The sequence below is a fragment of the Heterodontus francisci genome, chromosome 14 (assembly GCF_036365525.1).
Source record: "Heterodontus francisci isolate sHetFra1 chromosome 14, sHetFra1.hap1, whole genome shotgun sequence".
Classification (NCBI taxonomy): domain Eukaryota; kingdom Metazoa; phylum Chordata; class Chondrichthyes; order Heterodontiformes; family Heterodontidae; genus Heterodontus; species Heterodontus francisci.
In genome coordinates, this window is record NC_090384.1 from 71,359,241 (window position 1) to 71,379,810 (window position 20,570).

At 42.0% G+C, this 20,570-nt stretch overlaps 2 protein-coding genes across 3 annotated transcripts in view; one reads left to right on the plus strand and one right to left on the minus strand.

The window, feature by feature from the left end:
- The window catches only part of rag2 (recombination activating gene 2), a 41,808-nt gene extending 28,736 nt beyond the window's left edge, over positions 1-13,072 (minus strand). Inside the window, exon 1 of one of the 2 annotated variants that reach the window (XM_068046442.1) lies at positions 12,935-13,072. The gene's annotated coding sequence lies outside the window, so the exon portion shown is untranslated. Of the gene's footprint in view, positions 1-2,210; positions 2,456-12,934 lie in introns of those variants that run through there. The other variant, XM_068046443.1, reaches the window with a different exon arrangement.
- Positions 1-20,570, plus strand: part of iftap (intraflagellar transport associated protein) — a 65,434-nt gene that overhangs the window by 11,584 nt on the left and 33,280 nt on the right. The window contains exons 3-4 of the mRNA XM_068045869.1: positions 14,522-14,564; positions 16,936-17,086. Coding sequence (XP_067901970.1) covers positions 16,957-17,086 — 130 coding nt within the window. The 5' untranslated portion in view covers positions 14,522-14,564; positions 16,936-16,956. The remainder of the gene's footprint in view (positions 1-14,521; positions 14,565-16,935; positions 17,087-20,570) is intronic.

Consider the following 20,570-nt stretch of genomic DNA (forward strand, 5'->3'; position numbering starts at 1 on the left):
GGAAGTCCCACCCAAGACCAATTGAGGGCCTGGGAGATGCAAAACCCTGGCCTGGCTCGCCACCGACTTTTCGGCTGGTGGGCGGGGCCTCCTGCCAAAAGTCTTTCACCACTGTTTAATGCAACAAGTGTTCAAGAGTGCTGTGACAGGAGCAGAGCTCTGTCGTCCCTCAAATGTAACATTGCTGTATGATATCTTCATACAAAGTTATAGATAAGCCAAAATGTTTTGAATTTAAAATGTATTTCTTATAGCTGTACTGTAAAGAGTTCCTTTGTTGTTGTGGAGAAGAGACAGTGGCCAAATTCAGTCTAGGAACATCTGCCTTTCTATGGGAAACTGTCTGATCTAATCTATGGAAAAGGACAACTATGTCAGCCTGACTTGGAACTATATTGCTGTTCCTTCACTGTCAGTGGGTCAAACTTTGTAACTCTGTTCCTAACAGCACTGTGGGTGTACCTACACCACCTGGACTGCAGCAGTTCAGGAAGGCGTCCCATCACCACCTTCTCAAGGACAATTAGGGATGGGCCATGAATGCTGACCTTCCCAGTGATGCTCATCCCATGAACGAATAAAGAAAAAAGCCTGATCTAGTGAAGGGAAACTTGCTCATCACAAACCCAGAGCTGGTCAGGGGGCGGCACAGTGGTTAGCACTGCAACCTCACAGCTCCAGGGACCCAGGTTCGGTTCTGGGTACTGCCTGTGTGGAGTTTGCAAGTTCTCCCTGTGTCTGCGTGGGTTTTCTCCGGGTGCTCCGGTTTCCTCCCACAAGCCAAAAGACTTGCAGGTTGGTAGGTAAATTGGCCATTATAAAATTGTCACTAGTATAGGTAGGTGGTAGGGAAATATAGGGACAGGTGGGGATGTTTGGTAGGAATATGGGATTAGTGTAGGATTAGTATAAATGTGTGGTTGATGGTCGGCACAGACTCGGTGGGCCGAAGGGCCTGTTTCAGTGCTGTATGTCTAATCTAATCTAATGGGCTAACCAAGAAAATTACTACGGTGATTATGAATTTTAAAATTATTTTTCTTCTTGTGGTTTAGTTGTATCAATGTGAGATTTGATTATATTTGTTGCTCTGAATGTTCATTTGTATATATATATATAAAACAAAGCAGCTTAATGATTCATATCTGGCCTTGTTTTACCAAATTATTTTAGTTTACCTTTTGTAAGAATTGGAGAAGCGCACATGGGAGCATGTGCCAAAGATACAATATCTAGTTCTTATGGGGATTCCATTGTTTCATCCCCTTGGTAGAGATTTTTAAAATTATGAAGGACTTTGATAAAGTGAAAAGGGAAAGATTATGAGGTGGCACTTCCTGTTTACCTGGGAATTCATCATTCTCCAGTTACAGTAAAGTGACAAAAGAGGGTAGAAAACTGTTGTCAGGTCTCCACTCCCTCCTTCCATACCTTATATTTCGCCAGGATTTTCCAAGTGTCCTGAAAGAATGTCAGTAGATCTGCACTTGGAGTAGGTGCAGGCCCAGTGATGCCATGTTAATGAGGTGGGAGGGAACATTTTGGCTTCTGTTTCTTCTGCCTACGATCATTAGTCACACCAGCGGAGAGGTGAAGCCTGGCACAAGGGCCTGTTTCAAAACTCCTCTGGACTGGAAGGTTTATGAGGTTCATGGGTGTCTTGAGAACAATCCTAAGATGTTGCAAGCAGAAAAGAAATATCCTTCAAGCCTTCTCCACCAGACATCTCAGGTCTGCAGCTTCACTCCTGTTTAGTGCTCAGTTTTCAGGCACAGGGTTCAACCATGGTTTGGGCTTGTGCTGAGAATACATCTAGGGCAGGAAAATTGCATCCTTTTTTATAATGACATGTGTTGAGCCTGTTGTGCTACCGGTGGGCTCTCCTAGAGAAAGTTAGCCCCTATTTCCTCTGATTGGAGAGTCAGTGATGAAGAGTCATCAGTTTGAAACTGTTAAAGTGAGGAGAGAGGTTAGAAGAATTTGTTTTATGCATAAAGTTGTTGGAGCATGGAATGCTTTGCCACAGGGAGCAGTTGTGACATATGCTTTAAAGTAAGAGTTGATAAATGTTTGACGCAGAGGAAGAGACAGAGCTGTGGAGAGAGAGCAGGGCAATGGTTTTCTGCAGCAAAGAGCTGGTCCAAACTATCTCACCCAATACTTCAGAGGTAAAATAAGAAACAAAGATAAAGATTCTTTAAATTGCTTACCTGTTTTCCTTTCTTGAGGATGTCTTATTGTAATTCAGAACAGGCGATGTTCAAATTTTGAAATGAAAGTTGTATCTTTGATTCACTTAGAATGAACATGCCTTAATTCTTGCCCAAAATTGGCATGATCTGATGGCTGTAATCCAGTCCTTAATGGGTGTTGTTTCTAGTCCAGTCTGGTTTTATACAAAGTATGTTCAGAGTTCCATACTGCTGTAGTGCAAATGTATGACTTGGCACTTTGGTGAGCTTGCTCCAATGAATTATCACAAACAAACTTAATGTAAAGAAATGCACTGTTTGTAATCTGGTTTTTAAAATGTACAGTATTTAGTGAACTGATCACTTTTAAAAATTAGTTTGAGGAAAAGAATTCTCATTATTCTGTAATGTTACGGCTATAAAGGTTGCACACTGCCTCTGCCTGGTGGGTTCACATTCTTTATATTGTACTTTGCCAAATATTACATTTCTTTTGTGGTTGTTATTGTATGAACAGCTCTTCCAAGAAAGGGAGCTGACAGATGCCTACATTTCATCAGTTCAAACCACAGAAAGAAAAGAAGCTCTCTGTCCTGTTTAATTCATCACAATTGAACTCTTCTCCAGAGATTTAGATTAGTATGTTTACAGCTTGTCTTTGTTTTTATTAAATATTTGGATGCCGTTCTCATTATGGGACAGAAAATTGAGTCCTGATATAGCAATGCTCGGATCATTCAGGTGAGGAGTAATGTGAGCTTAGCTCATTATAAGAAATATTGGGTCCTCTTAGTGTTCAATGGGATTATCACTGTATAAGAGACAGTTTGTCTATGACAGTCTTAAGGGACTGATGGTCACTTTAAAGCTGCCCTGCCACTGAGGGTAAAAATGGAAGTAGGTAAGGTTGAGAACTGCCCTATTCAATGATATAGTATTGGAGGTCTTGCAGAGAAGGGTGGCTTATTTTTGCAGGTGAGAACCTTCCTGCAATAAACAGCAATGTCAAAATAGCATGGATGAAGGTGATAGAGTATGTTAATGTTGTCTCACCTGAGGCCAAAACCTAGGATCACGTGAGGAAGAAATTTGCTGGGCTATGCAATGCTGCTTAGATAAGTGTACTAATATGTGGCTTCATTTTACAATGTTGGCTTCCAACGCATCTTAGTTCTTTGTTGAAGGCAAGTTGTGTTTAACGAACTTAATCACATTTGTGAAGAGATAACTGTATTGGTAAAGGAAATGTAGTATATGCGAGTTCAATAAGGTGTCTAAAAACGTTTGTCACAAAAATTCAGGTGTATGGTATAAGAAAATGTAACAATGAATATTAAGTTGGCTGACAGACAGGAAAGAAAGGGTTAGCATTAGTAGTTGCTGAGATTGAAGAAGGGCTGGAAGTGGTATACCTCAGTGGTCAAGGCTGGGTTCTCTTTATATTATCTGTACCTGAGCATGTGGAGCATGATATTGAAATTTGCTGATGACACAAAAGTAGGGACTTTGACAAACAACACGGAAAATTTAAAGAATTTCAGAAGACAGAGACATGGCAGGTGCAATTTGATATGGAGAAGTGTGAGGTAATTTATTTTGAAAGAAAAATTAGGAATTAAAGTATAAACACTAGAAAGATGCTGAAGTGAGCAAAAGAGCAGAGAGACAATGGGGTGCTAGTTTAAGTAGATAAAGCCACAAAGGCATTTTGGGTCATGGAATACAAAAACAAAGAACTGATGACAAATGTCTACAAGGCAATGTGTAGCACTGGGCATCCTATTAGAGAAAAAAGTCAAAGCCATAAAATATTGTCATGCGTACAAGAAGTGCAACGATGAAAAAATACAGACTAAAACTGAAGCGTTATAAAAATTGACTTTACCTTTATATAAAAAAGGACAGTGCTGCTAAAAATGGCTGCTGCAGGTAAATGGCCTGGCCTTTGTATATTCAATCTGTCTGACAGGGACAAAGGAATACCTTTTGAGCTGGGAGGGGTCAATTTCACCCATCCTGAAATATTCCTGAATTGAATGGATTCTTCTGAAACAAAGAAGGTATAAAATGGAAACATCATAATCAGATTATTCTCATCCTGATCTCATCAAGAGACACTTTTGAATTGAATGGGTTCTTCTGAAGCACAGAAGATGTGAAATAGCCACATCCTAGGCCATTGTTGGTCACCACAGGGAGGGAGATCCACATCTGCCAACAAAGTGTGAAACCATTTTTGAGCTTAAAGGTAGCTCCCTGAGGAGAGACAGAGAGCAAGACACCCAGAAAGTAGCATCATTAAGAAGTTTGTTTCCAGAAGGCCAGTGAGTCTAACATCAGTGGTAGGGAAACCATTGGAAAAGATTCTGAGGGACAGGATTAATCTCCACTTGGAGAGGCCCAGGGATTAATCAGGGATAGTCAGCATGGCTTTGTCAGGGGGAGATTGTGTCTAACTTGAATTTTTCAAGGAGGTGACTAAATGTGTTGATAAGGGTAAGACAGTTGATGTAGTCTACGTGGCTTTCAATAAGGTCCCACATGGGAGATTGGTGAAGAAGGTAAGAGCCCATGGGATCCAGGGCAATTTGGTAAATTGGATTCAAAATTGGCTTAGTGGTAGGAGGCAGAGGTGATGGTTGAGGGTTGTTTTTGCAAGTGGAAGTCTGTGACCAGTGGTGTACCACAGGGATCTGTGTTGGGACCCTTTCTGTTTGTAGTGTACATTAATGATTTAGACGTGAATATAGGAGGTATGATCAGTAAGTTCGCAGATGACACGAAAATTGGTGGTGTCGTAAATAGAGGAGGAAAGCCTTAGATTACAGGAAGATATAGATGGGCTGGTAAGATGGGCGGAGCAGTGGCAAATGGAATTTAAACCTGAGAGGTGTGAGGTGATGCATTTTGAGAGAACTGACAAGGCAAGGGAATATACAATGGATGGCAGGACTCTAGGAAGTACAGAGAGTCAGAGGGACCTGGGTGTACTTGTCCATAGATCACTGAAGGCAGCAGCACAGGTAGATAAGGTGGTTAGGCAGGCATATGGGATACTTGCCTTTATTAGCCGAGGCACAGAATATAAGAGCAGGGAGGTTATGATGGAGCTGTATAAAATGCTAGTTAGGCCACAGCTGGAGTACTGTGTACAGTTCTGGTCACTGCACTATAGGAAGGATGTGATGGCACTGGAGAGGGTGCAGAGGAGATTCACCAGGATGTTGCCTGGGCTGGAGCATTTCAGCTGTGAAGAGAGACTGGATAGGCTAGGGTTGTTTTCCTTAGAGCAGAGAAGGCTGAGGGGGACCTGATTGAGGTATACAAAATTATGAGGGGCATTGATAGGATAGATAGGAAGAAACTTTTTCCCTTAGTGGAGGTGTCAATAACCGGGGGCACAGATTTAGGGTAAGGGGCAGGAGGTTTAGAGGGGATTTGAGGAAAAGTTTTTTCACCCAGAAGATGGTTGGAATCTGGAACACACTACCTGAAGAAGTGGTAGAGGCAGGAACCCTCACAACATTTAAGATGTGTTTCGATGTGCACTTGAAACCCCATAGCATACAAGGCAATGGGCCAAGTGCTGGAAAATGGGATGAGAAAAGATAGGCGCTTGATGGCCTGCACAGACACGATGGGCCTGTTTCTGTGCTGTATAACGCTGTGACTCTAAGGGGCTGGGAGAAATTCAGGAAGCCAGAAGGGAAGTGCCCTGGTGTAGAATTCTACATCTTTACTGATGCAGCAGTGAATTAGAAGTGGTCCACTGTCTTCAACCGAGAGAGAAAACTGCAAACACCTTGGGCCTGCAACCAATGACTTCAGAGAGAATTCACCAGGTTTATTGTGACTCCCGAAACCTATCACACTTAAAACCACTTACCCCTTTTCTTGTCTGTCTGTCGTGTGTGTGTGTGTGTGCACACATGCGCCTGAATGCGTTGAGTGGATGCAGTTGCTGCAATTTTGGGATAAGGCATATTGCTCAATAAATAATTAATCTTCTGTTTTAAACCTACAAGAAAACCTGTTGCTGTCTATTTATTTGACAAATAAAATACAAGGGGTTAAACCCTGATAACAAAAAACACTTGCTGCAATCAGGTGGGAGTTGAACAGTCGGAACCACCCACACCTGTCACCATGTGGTTGTAACAAAATGCACAACATCGGCTCACTGGATAATACCAGGGATGCAAAACTCGAAATATGAGATTTGAGGTACTGTTACTATTAAACCATAGAACAATTACGGCACAGAAGGAGGTCATTCAGCCCATTTTGTCTGCGCCAACTGAAAAAACTAGCCACCCAGTCTAATCCCACCTTCCAGCACCTGGTCTGTAGCCTTGCAGGTTACAGCACTTCAGGTGCATGTCCAGGTACCTTTTGAAAGAGTTGAGCGTTTCTGCCTCCACCACCGATCCGAGCACTGAATTACAGACACCCACTACCCTCTGGGTGAAAAAGTTTTTCCTCATGTCCCCTGTAATCCTTCTACCGATCACCCTAAATCTGTGCCCCCTAATAATTGACCTCTCTGCTAGGTCCTTCCTGTCTACTCTATCTAGGCCCCTCATAATTTTGTACACCTCAATTAAGTCACCCCTCAGCCTCCTCTATTCTAAGGAAAACAACCTTAGCCGATCCAATCTTTCCTCATAGCTGCAACTTTCAAGCCCTGGCAACATTCTTGTAAATCTCCTCTGTACTCTCTCCAGAACAATTATGTCCTTCCTGTAATGTGACCAGAACTGTACGCCTTCACTTGTGGCCTAACCAGTATTTTATACAGTTCCAGCATTACATCCCTGCTTTTGTATTCTATTCCTTGGCCAATAAAGGGAAGCATCCCATATGCCTTCTTCACTACTCTATCCACCTGTCTGGCACCCTCAGGGACCTGTGGACATGCACTCCAGGGTCTCTCACTTCTTCTGCTCCTCTCAATATCCTCCCATTTATTGTGCTTTCTCTTGCTTTGTTTGCCCTCCCCATATGCATTACTTCACACTTCTCTGGATTGAATTCCATTTGCCACTTTTCTGTTCACTCAACCAAACCATTGATATCATTCTGGAGAATACAGCTAACCTCTTCACTATAAAGTATGTGGCCAATTTTTGTGTCATCTGCAAATTTCCCAATCATGCCTCCCACATTTAAGTCCAAATCATTAATATATACCACAAACAGCAAGGGACCCAACACTGAGTCCTGTGGAACGCCACTGGAAACCACTTTCCATTCGCAAAAACATCCGTCGACCACTACCCTTTGTTTCCTGTCATTGAGCCAATTTTAGATCCAACTTGCCATATTCTCCTGTATCCAATGGGTTTTCCTATGGACTTTCATTTTTCTGACCAGTCTGCCATGTGGGATCTTGTCAGATGCCTTACTAAAATCCATGTAGACCACAACCACTGCACTACCCTCATCAATCCTCCTTGTTACTTCCTCAGAAAATTCAATCAAGTTAGGAAGACACGAGCTTCCCTTAACAAATCCATGCTGACTATCTTTGATTAATCCATGCCTTTCTAAGTGACAGTTTATCCTGTCTCTCAGAATTGATTCTAATAATTTACCCACCACGAGGTCAGACTGACTGGCCTATAATTATTTGGCCTATCCCTCGGACTCTTTTTAAAGAATGGTACAATGTTCGCAGAATACCAGTCCTCTGGTACCTCACCTGAATCTGGTGAGGATTTGAAGATGATCCTCAGTGCATCTACTATTTCCTCCCTGGCTTCCTTTAACAACCTGGGATACAATCTATCCGCCCTTGGTGATTTATCCACTTTGCATGATGTCAGACCTTCTAGTACTTCCCCTCTCATTATGCTTATCATATCTAATATTTCACACTCCTTTTACTACAATGTCTGCATCATCCCGCTCCTTTTTGAAGACAGAGGAAAAAAAAACTAATTAAGAACCCAGCCCAAATCTTCTGCATCCACGCATATGTTCCCTTGTACATCTCTGATCGGCCCCACCCTTTCCTTAGTTATCCTCTTGCTCTTAATGTACTGATAAAACATCTTTGGGTTTTCCTTGATGTCCTGATAAAACATCTTTGGGTTTTCCTTGATTTTACCTGCCAGTAATTTTTCATGTCCCCTCTTTGCTTTCCTAATTTCCTTTTTTATTTCACCCCTGCACTTTCTGTACTCCTCTAGGCTTTCTAAAGTATTACGTTATTTGTGACTTCTTTTTCTGCTTTATCTTGCCCAGTATGCTTCAAGACAACCAGGGGGCTCTAGATTTGGCCATACCACCCTTTATCTTTGTGGGGACATGTACACTGTGCTTGTAGAATCTTGCTTTTGAATGCCTCCCACTGGTTTCCCATTGATTTTCCTTCAAGCAGCTATATCTAGTTCACTTTCGCCAGATCACCTCTTAACTTCATAAAATTTGCCTTCCCCCAATTTATAACTTTTACTCCTGTTTTATCTTTGTCCTTTTCCATGATTATGCTAAAACTAACTGTATTATGGGTCACTATCTCCAAAATGGTCACCCACTGCTACTTCATCCACTTGCCCAGCTTCATTACCGAATACTAAATCTAGAATTGTGCCCTCTCTCATTGGGCTTGTTATGTGCTAGCTAAAAAAGTTCTCTTGAATGCAGTTCAAGAATTTTGTGCCCTCTTTACCCTTCACACTGTTCGTATCCCAGTTGATATTAGGGTAGTTGAAATCCCCAACTATTGTTACCCTATAATTTTTGCACTCAGAAATATGCCTACATATTTGTTCTTATATCTCCCTCTCACCATTTGGGGGTCTATTGTACACTTCTTGTAGTGTGACTGCTTTTTTTAAATTTCTGAACTCAACCCAAATGGCCTCATTTGATGATTCCTTTAGCATATTGTCCCTCCTCACAGCTGTTATCGATTCCTTAACTACACCTTTTTTATCCCCCTCTCTATCCTGCCTGAAAACTCCATATCCAGGGATGTTGAGCTGCCATTCTTGCCCCTCTTTAAGCCATGTTACCGTTATAAGAATGATATTGTGTTGCCATGTGTCTATCTGTGCCCTCAGCTCATCGGATTTATTTGCTATACTCCTTGCATTTAAATAAATACCTTTTAACACTACCGAATTCCTGTACTGCACACTTTTTAACCTTTTTCTGTCTTTTAGAGTCACTCGCTAATTTTCTACGTCCCGTTCCCTGCCCTGAAATTGTCCTGTCTGAAACTGCCCTCAGGTTCCCATCCCCCTGCCAAACTAGTTTAAACCATCCCCAAAAGCATTAGCAAACCTTCCTGTAAGAATATTCATCTCAGTCCTGTTCTGGTGTATGTCTGTCCAGGTCCCACCTTCCCCAGAGCTGGTCCTAATGTCCCAGAAATCTGAAGCCCTCTCTCCTGCACCATCTTTCCAGCCACACATTCATCTGGTGTATTCTCCTATTCCTATACTCACTAGCATGTGGCCTTGGGAATAATCCAGAGATTACTGCCTTTGAGGTCCTTGCTAATCTCTTTCCTAACTCCCAAAACTCAGCCTGCAGGACCTCATTCCTCTTTCATTCTATATCGTTGGTACCAATGTGGACCATGACCTCTGGCTGGGCACCCTCGCCCTCCAGGATCCATTACTCTTGCACCAGGGAGGCAACATACCATCCTGGAATCACATCTGCGACCCCAGAAACGCTTGTCTGTTCCCTTAACTATAGAATCCCCTGCCACTATTGCTCTCCTGACTTTTCTTCCTCCCAGCACAGCTGAGCCACCCATGGTGCTCAGGTCATGACTCTCACTGCACTTTCCAGAGGAACCCTCTCTCCCATCAGTACTCCGAACTGAATACCAGTTAGAAAGTGGGATGTTCTCTGGGGACTCCTGCACTACCTGCCTTGACCACCTTGTCTGTCTGGGAACCACCCAGTCTCTCTCTGCCTGTGCTCTCTTAAGCTCCGGGGTGACTATCTCCTGAAACGTGCTATCCACGTAGTTCTCTGCCTCGTGGATGCGCCACAGTGAATCCAGCCGCTGCTCGAGTTTTGAAACCCGGAGCTCAAGCTTCTGCAGCCGGTGACACTTCCTGCAGATGTGTTTGTCAAGGATACATGCTGTGTCCACAACTTACCACATACCACAGGAGGCACATTCCACTTGGCCGAGCTGCCCTGCATACCTTAGCTTTGCAAACTAATTATTGCTAGTGTAGTAAGTAGAATAACTTGCCAGAGACTCGCCAAAGAGCTTCTTCCCCTATACCGTGGAGGCGGAAAAGGCAGAAAAGAAAAGAATAAGACCAAAGAGCACCACTTTCCCTTTGTCAGTGAAGTCCCTCACACACCAATTCACAGTCTCACAATCTGTCCAAACAGCACTTTCTAATTAGTAATTACTAATAAATTACACCAACTAAAACCTTAGTAGTACTAACCTTACCACTTCTAAGGTTGCTATTTGAAGGTTTTAAAAAAATAACTTTGATTTTTCAACTATTTACAGGCACCAACTAACAGTTGTTACTCACCAACCAGTCAACTTACGGATTTCCTGTGATGTCACTGTTAGGTTTTCTTACACTTTTCAAAACCAGCGCACGCCGACTTCCAGCCGCTGACACAGGTCTGCTGACTGCTTGTCCGGTCTCCCAAGTGAGTAAAGGCCTCGAGCCCTGTTCTTTATTTACAGCTCCTGCTCAGGTTCCGCCTCCTCCCAGGTCCGCCGATTGCCTCTCCTGTCTCCCAGGTGAGAGAAGGCCAAGCTGAGATTTGAGTTTTTAAAAAAAAATCTTTGGAAGATTTTGATAGGATGTATGAGGAAATTGTCACTGAGAATAAGGAGAGAGACTAGGAAAAAGTACTTTACCCAGAGGGAATGAACATTTCAAGTAGGGAAGATACAAGACCATGGGAGGAGAGTGGGTCGGATAGTTTGAGATTCATCGGGCCTGAATTTGCTGAGAAAAATAACAGTGTGCAAACAGCGCACGGTGTTATTAATGTGCAAATCTGCCGGCAACTTGTGGCAAGGAAGAGATGACCCATGAATTGTGAATCGCCACAAGTTGTTGGACGATGTGCACTGCTCCACCATTGGCTTTGTGAGAATGATACCTCACTCTTAACCTCCCCGTGTGTTTCATGAGTAGCTGCATTTGCACATTAATTGCCTGTTAAACTTGCCACAGATAGTAAGGTCTCATAATTAATTGTAGAAGTACCCTTTAACAACATGATAATGGTTAATGACTGCCAATCAACCACTGGACCAGAAAGTGAACAGTTGAAAGCGTGGAGTTTCATTCCTTCAGATCGTGAATTATTATTGGAGAGTTGAAAAATGTTACATTTAAAATTTTCTTTTCCTTTTGTGTTTCTTTCTCTCTCTCATAATCTAATCCTCCTTTCTTTTACTATACCATGTAATACTTAGAAGTGCCGCATTGTTGAAGGTGATGCTTGGTTGAGATGTTTTACCAAGGACCCATTTGCCAGTGAACCTAAAAGATCACATGCCACTATTTGATGAAGAGCAGAGTTCTCCCGGTGTCCTGCCTAATATTTGTCCCTCAACCAACATCATTAGAGCAGATTATCTGTTGCTGTTTGTGGAACCTAGCTGTGCACAATTTGGTTGCCACCTTTTCATAAATTACGATAGTAACTGCTAATTCAAGAGTACTTAATTGGCTGTGATGCACTTCGGAATATCCTGAGGTTGTGAGAGGTACTATATAAATGCAAGTTCTTTTAAATACACACACACTAGCGCTCATGTTGTTCTATGCCATGTAATGGAGACCACATGGCCCATTAAATATGACAATCAAGAAGCACCAAGTATACTGTCAGAAAAGGGACCCTCAAATCTCATGTTCACAAGGTGACTGGTGGCATAGGTAATAGGATGCACACATCTGTTTTCCCCTCTTTCTGACATATCTCCCTTTTATATTTGATGATGTGACAACTCTACAGAATTGTAAAAGAGAGAAGGAATAAAAAAAGTGGATACCAACCATGTGAGCTTGGGAGTGACCGTCTACCTGCCCTATCCCAGTGTCTCTTTGCCACCAACCCCAGAATCTCCATGGCTTTCTCCTCATAAAGACTCAAGGGTCACACAGCTTTGGTGATTTTTTCCCCTTCCCCATCTGCATTTTCTGCCTTTAGTTGTATTTTATCTCTGAATGAAGGTGAATATGTCCACTTATGAGAGCCTGGCCCTGTGTTTAAGGGTTGCAGATAAAGGCAAGGAGCATGGTGGGACGTGTAGTCGGCTGCAGGGCCTTGATGCGGAAAGAGTATTAACACTTTCTTAACTTAGTTTTCATGATCTATGACTCCTGATGTTGGGAACTAAGGGGAGTTAAGTGTCAGCTAAAGTCCTGTTTGCTTGCTCAGGTGGACTAAAGATCACATGGCTTTTTTTTTTAAGAAAAGCAGCAAGTTCTCCTAGTGTCCAGCATTCGTTCCTTAACTGATAGCACCAAAATAGATTAACTCGACATGCATCTCAATTGTTGTTCTGGATTCTATAATTGTTGGCTGTGGCACAACTTGGAACATCATGAGAATGTGAAAGGCATGATATAATTGCAAGTTCTTCATTCTTTTTATAGGAAAATTGCTCTGGTACTTGCACAAAAATAAACAGCACAACGAGATACCACCAAACAGCATAAATTAGTTCAATTTGCATTCTTGCAGAATTATTTGCACAACACAAGAAAAGTTGTCTGATCACTTACTTGATAACACTTGTGTGCTCCAGGATATCATTTGCCAATCCAGGGTGTCAGTTGTCAAATATATAAATTATGTAATTGATTAAAGGTATTAAAACTGCTTTTTAAGCTAAGTTAAAAAAAATTCTGCAGCAGTTTGTGTGTATTCTAACTCAGTTGTCAGTGGTAGAAGTCAAAACAATAGATAACAAGAATGTTTCCTGGTACAAAACCACTGAGTTTTGCATAAACCATTCAGACTGCCTTGTGTAAACATTTTGTGCTGGTTCATTAGAGATTCCCCAGAGAACAGATTTGCAGAAGTTGGGGTTTTGCTCTGTTACAAATTTTAACTGTTATGTTTTAAAATGCTAGACAGCATGTTTTGTGATGCATCATCCTGGTTTCATTGTTAAAAAGCATTTTAAATTTCAGAAATGTGTCAGTTATAGTATTGTACTTTCCATTCATATTCACATTTGTGTTTTGCTTTGGAAGTTTTTCAGTTAAAATGCTAGAAATTTGTTTTTTTGAGCAATTTGATTTTATCAATGATAAAACACAATTACATCAGTAGACAACAAACAATGGCAAATCTTTTGTTCTCAATAACAATCCTATAGGAATCAATTTCAACAAGGTCAGTGTTTCTGTCCTTGGGATTCAACTTAGCTTTATTAGCTACATTGATGCAACAGTTTTTACTGTGGTATTTTTTAAAAAGTCATAGATCTCCTTGCTTTGCATAAAATTGCAAACCAAAGAAAATGGCCAAGAAATTTGATAGCATCGTGCCTGTATTTCAGACGCAAGTGAGGTGCCTCAGCATCCAATATGGCTTATAGGGAGTGGCACTCATTATGTGTTGACATAGTGGGTTAGTTAGACAGCCCTGTCCTGGGTACCTGCCAGAACTACTTAAGAAAATGAATAAAATATTCAAAATAGGGTCCTACACTTGTTGTTTTAGCACCAGTTTTGTTAGGTGTTTAAAAAATCTGCTTGTCATGGTATGCAGTGTTTAGGATATGGGGTATGGGGAAGTGAGGGTTGCAATAGTGGTGTGTATGTGTGAATATGAGGAGAAGGAAGTGGAGTGAAATTTGTGCAGTGAATGTAGAAGAGTGAAGGGAATCTGGGTTGGGGAGTATTGTGAGTAGTGAGGCTGGAGGTGTGAGCAGAGAATTAGATAGCAGTATTCTTACCTTGACAAGCCTGCTAATGTCATTGAATTTTTCCAGCATTACAGTTAGGGCTCTATCAAATTCACAGTCAAATTTTACAAATTTCACGGTCACGGCATTTTAAGAAATGTGAATTTCATGATTTCGCATGTTTAAATCGTATCTTTCACAATGTTGCAAAAAGTCATGAAAAGTATCTATTTAAAACAAAAAAAGACAAAGCAGATTTCTGGTTTCAAATGGTATTTATTGTATATACAAAAGCTATTGTAAAAAGCTGACTATAAACAGGTCACATTCTTGACTCACTGAAGTCAGTAGTTGAATGTGAGTACGGAGCAACTTGAAACTGTCTCATTCTTCATTCACTGTCTCTGCACTGTGAACACCTGTCTGTATTTATACACAGCTCTCTCTTTGTCCACAGAGTTTGTTGGAACGTTCCTCACCATGGGTAGCAAAAACCTTCAGTAGGTAGTCCTGTTGTAGTTTATTTACACTTGGCAAGCAACCAGCATTTTGCACAATATGTTGAATGAATACAGAGAGCTTTGGGTGATTAAGTTTTTCCAATTGTATGTTGACACTTGCAAAAGCATCCAGAAGTTCCATTGTAACCAACTGATGATTTTCTGAGCTTTCTGTTAACCTCCCAAAAAGAGTTAAAATTGTTGCACTTTTTTTTAATGTTTGTTTTCCATTAGCGTAATGTCGGATGCTCTCTTTTTGCTGCAACGACTTTCGTACTGTTAAGTGGCGCTGAGCCATTGCCCACCATGTGTGATCCAACAAAATTTTATTAAATGCCTTTTGGGAGTCCATGTATACGACATCAACAGCATTACTCTCATCAACCCTCTCAGTTATCTCATCTTGATTATGAATTGTATAGAATTCATAGAATGATTGTAAATATAATTTGGGGCTTCTGATGGCAACATTCTTGACTTGTTTTCCACAGAAATAGTCACAATGTTTTATTAGACAAATTTGCTAATACTTAACCATTCAATAATTGGGCGGCACAGTGGTTAGCACCACAGCCTCACAGCTCCAGTGACCTGGGTTCGGTTCTGGGTGCTGCCTGTGCGGAGTTTGCAAGTTCTCCCTGTGACCGCGTGGGTTTCCGCCGGGTGCTCCGGTTTCCTCCCACAGCCAAAGACTTGCAGGTTGATAGGTAAACTGGCCATTGTAAGTTGCCCCTAGTGTAGGTAGGTGGTAGGAGAATGGTGGGTTTGTGGTAAGGAATATGGGATTAATGTAGGATTAGTATAAATGGGTGGTTGTTGGTTGGCACAGACGCGGTGGGCCAAAGGGCCTGTTTCAGTGCTGTATCTCTATGAAAACATTGCTGCTTCAACAAAACAGTATTCCACCATCGGCAAGTAGAATTTGGCATCCAAATTTTTTCACTCGATGTGCCGCAGTAATGGTTGTGGCTGTTTTTGGTTTGCTCATTCTGGCATCCTCACTTATCTGATAACACTTGTGACGGCTAATCTCAAAACTTCACTGGAAGCCCTCCCTTATCTACCAATCAGTGAGTTGAGACTACTGTCAGTCAGTAAAACATGCAAATTTCACAACATGCCCAGCAATCAGCGAGTTCAGCCTTGTGTCAATTGCTAAAACACACGAAGGTTGCAAAATGACCAACTTCATGGAGGACCTGAGATTTCACGGAGGACCCAAGACTTCATGGTCTGTGATGTATTTTTCATGGCCATGAATTTGGTAGGGTGCGAATTATAGTCGTGTCCTGAAAGTTAAGCTCCTGGCATTGGCCTCATCAGTGTCCTGTTTCTACTGCTGGTGGAGGTGTTGTCTGGAGGGCTTCCTGCCCCAAGTGGGGAACAGGATCTCCTTTGTTCTGTCCACTGTCTGCACCAGGGTCTCCAATGTGGCAGCAGAGAACTTGGGTGCCCTGTCTGGACCTCTTGCAGCCATTTTAGTCATTTGAGAATGATTGTTCCTGTCTGCAGCCGAAGTGCACCTATCCTTTGATAGATGCTGGCTCCCTTTAAGTAGAGTTGGAAATGCCCCATTTCCTGACCTCCCCCCAAATAAATGAATAAATGAATGCCAGAATCATTTTACTGAGGTCCAGCATGAATTTACCATGCTGCCTGGGACTACAGTTGTGTGCCACACGCAACCTTTTTCTTTATTCATTCATGGGATGTGGGAGTCGCTGGCTATTTCAGCATTTATTGCCCATCCCTAATTGCCTGCTCCCTGTGTGTCTGCTTTTGAATGAAATCGAATTTGTAGGCCAATTTCAGTCAGAAGGTAGATTTTTTTTCGATAATGGTGCAGTTTCTTAGCTTGGTTAGAAACGGGTGCCAAGCTCACCTGAATGTGCTGTCTGCAGGCAGTTTTCTGCAGTCAGGTCATTTATCAGTTATACATATACCCAGATGCAGACTTGGACATGTGCAGGGATCATTCTTGGAGTGTACAATTACGGTGTAGTTGAAATCTAAAGGGATGTAAGCTATTAAAGGGAAGCATCAGAATATGGCGACAAAAACCCATATCAGCCTTCTAAAAGGCCAAAGGTATTTCATGCCTTTGACGAGATGAAGGGGGAAAAAACTGATTGGGTTTCATTTCACTACAGTTTTGTCAATATATAGGCAAGAGCCTGCGAGCAAGCAACAGGATTGCTCAGCACCCTACCCCTTGATTACTGACTGCTGAAGTGGAGGTGGCTAAATCTCTGTGGGCAGCTTTCTTCAAATTTAGCAGTGAGCATTGACACTTCACCACAGACGGCAAAATCTGGGTCCCTATGTTGTATCCTTCAAGTAACTAGTCCAATGCCTCTTTTTTGTATTCTAGAATTAATATCTACTATTAGATATGCCGGTTGTGTTGGGATCACAAACTATGGAGGAAGGAGGAATAACCTTTGATGCTTTGGAAAGATTTTGCAGCAGTCATGAGCAAACATATGCTGAATTCCTAGAATCGTTTATGTACCTTAGAAAAGGTAAGCAGCTTTGTCAGATGATGATTGTTACGTAGTGGATGAAGACTGCGAAAGCATGGGTGGGGTGGAGTTTCCACTTTGGGTACAATTGGTGATTCCAGTGCAAATTGCATCCAAAATTACACCCATTTTGAAAAGTGCTTCCCTCCCCGTGTTTCTGCTCAAATCATTTGCATATCGCCCATGTAAACTGCAACGAACTAGCATAATTAAACAGTACATTAAAATATAACTTTAAAAATTAATCCTGAATATATTATAAGAGTGGTAATTTGATAAAGTTTGATACAGCTGAAAATGGGCTTATAATAAAAAAATTAAGAATTTTAAATCATCGTGTCAATTCACCACCTGACACTAACCTGATTTGAAATGACTAAAATTACTTTTAAAATATATGCAAAACTATTTTCTACTTAGATTGGGATACACTAGTCAGTTCCTTTGCAAATTAGGAAAAAAAATCATTCAAAACCTTTCAGAGTGTACCTATTAGTGTCCTTGCACCCAAAACATCCAGCTTACTTTTTGGAGCTCTCTTGAAGGCCCACAAACGAGCACTATTAGCAGTAAATCCCAATGGTGATTAATTCACCCTGGGGGCATGGAATGTTTTGTGGGTGGGGCTCTCCTCTAGAATGATGTATAAAAACTAGTGCAAAAGAAAGCAGAAGCACTTAAAATGACACAATCTTTTGCGCTGGTGACGCCGAAGAACCAGCACAATGGAGCGGAAACTCCAGGAGTATGCCTCTCTGCAGGTGAGGAAAATCTCAATTTATGGGTGAAAAGCTCATCAGTATCTAAAGAAAACTGGTAATTCCATCCTCAAGAAGCATAAAGAATTTTTTTCAAAACACTAGCCAACTTTCTGTTGTGATACACACGTGGAGTCTTGCCATCGTCTTCAGGTGGAGTGTAGTTAGAGTGCAGGGGATAATTGGACTAGAATTGGAATAAATAAAAATAGAAAATGCTGGAAATACTCAGCAGGTTTGGCATCATCAGTGAAGAGAGAAACAGAGTTAATGTTTCAGGTCAATGATCTTTCATCAGAATGGTGTTTTTATTTCAGATTTCCAGCATTTGCAGTATTTTGCTCTTGTAATTGGACTAGAGTTTGTAGACATAATTCCGTTCCTATTTTTAAAGTCATAAGATCGGTCCCTATTTTTATTTATTTATTTAATTTATTTAGAGATACAGCACTGAAACAGGCCCTTCGGCCCACCGAGTCTGTGCCGACCAACAACCTCCCATTTATACTAATCCTACTTTAATCCCATGTTCCCTACCACATCCCCACCATTCTCCTACCTACACTAGGGGCAGTTTACAATGGCCAATTTACCTATTAACCTGCAAGTCTTTGGCTGTGGGAGGAAACCGGAGCACCCAGCGGAAACCCACGCGGTCACTGGGAGAACTTGCAAACTCCGCACAGGCAGTACCCAGAACTGAACCTGGGTCGCTGGAGCTGTGAGGTTGCGGTGCTAACCACTGCACCACTGTGCTGCCCTTAATAAGATATTGATGAAATGATGATGATGGCAGATGAAGGCTTGTCTCTGATAGTTGGCATGATCGTTAGTGAGTAAAGAGGCCAATTCTTGATCTGCAGGCTGTTGAGCAGTTGGGGCACTGGAACTCTTGGTTTGGAGGGGGCTCTGGTATAAGCATTGTCTGTTCTTCAGCAGCCTTGCGTCTGTTTGTTTCAAACATGTAGGCTGCTTTGTGCGCCAGCTGTCTCTGTCAGCAGCCTCCTGCTCCTGCACCCGTTGGACAATGTCAGCCAGAGCGAGCGTCTTTTTCAGCTGGTCTTTAAACCGTTCGTGAGGTACACCTCGCTCTTGCTTACCGGAGCATAGTTCACCATAAAGCACTGCTTTTGGAATTCTGGAATCCTGCATGGCTGACAATTGTCCTACCCTGCACAATTGGCATTCAATCCTGGGCATATTGGCTCTGTTGAGGACTTCATTGTTTGCAATGTAGACCTGCCATCTGATGTTCATGATGGATCAAAGACAGCTTTGATGAAAGTGTTCCAGCAGTTGCGTTTATTTTCTGTACAGAACCCACGATTCCAACCCATTCAAGAGAGTGGAGATGACAACTGCTCTGTATACTTGAATTTTGGTAGAGATGCGTAGTGAATGGTTTCACCAGACATGCTTCGAGAGGCGGCCAGAGGAGCTGCTGGCCTTGGGCAGTCGATTATCTATGTCCTTGTTGACAGGGGCATCATTTGAGATAACTTTTCTCAGAAGACCTGAAGGAACAGTATTTGAGATAATACTACCTAAACTGTTCTACTGCATTGAAGTTGCTACTGTCAATGCTAATCTGTGGTGCATTGTACTTTCCTTGGGGCTGTGTTGGTACAGCACTTCTAATTTCTTTAGGCTAATAGTACGGCCAACGGCATTTGCTGCATCAGAAAAACTGTTCACAATGAGCTGAATTGCCTCCTCTGTGTGTGCCAGAAGGGCATAGTCGTCAGCAAACAGAAGCTTCATGATAAGTTACTCTGTGATTTTGATATGTGCCAGTAGTTGTCGCAGATTGAAGAGACTGCCGGAAGTCTGTTCGGAAGTGGATGTATATGTCCTCTGTCAAGCCTGCCTTTGCCTCTTGAAGGAGCATACTGAAAAAAATAGAGAAAAGTGTCGGTGCCAGAACATGCCCTTGCTTAACACCATTCGAGGTAGGGAAGCAGTCTGAGAGGGCTCCATTCTGCTTGACCTGACCTTTCTGGCCTTTGTGCAATTGACGGCGAATGAGGAAGAACATTGGAGGGCGCCCAATCTAGATAGTATTTTCCAAAGTCCATCCGACTGACTGTATCGAATGCCTTGATGAGATCTACATAAGGTAACATACAGGCCCAAACTTAGTTCTCTACACTTCTCCTGGATCTGTTTCAGCACAAAAATCATGTCTATAGTTCCCCATTGGATCTGAATCAGCATTGACTTTCAAGGAGGCTTTCTTCATGTATTGTCGGAACAAATCTATTTAGAAGCACTCTGGCAAGATTTTGCGTGCATTGGAAAGTAAGGCAATGACTCTGTAGTTTGAACAGCCAGACTTCTCTCCCTTGTTTTTTTAAGAGGGAGATGGTCACTGCATCTTAAAGGTTCTGAGGCACTCCCTTTCTCCCAATACACCATAAACAGATCTGTAAGCCTATCAAGGATCACATCTCCTCCCTGTTTATAGACCTCAGCTGGAATCCCATCTGTTCTGGGGCTGTGTGTGATTTTAATTGTGCTATAATGGTCTTGATCTCTTTATGGATTGGTGGCTCATTCAGTCAGACTTCATTTCCCTTTGGGAGATCTTTATGGTGAATGTATTCAAATATTATTCATAGTAAAAGCAAGACTGACTGTAACTTGGGAAGCAGTTGGTTGGAACATAGGAATCTTTCTGCAGCACAAAGTTGAGGAACTGGAAAGCTCAAAACTGAAGCTCTAAAGTG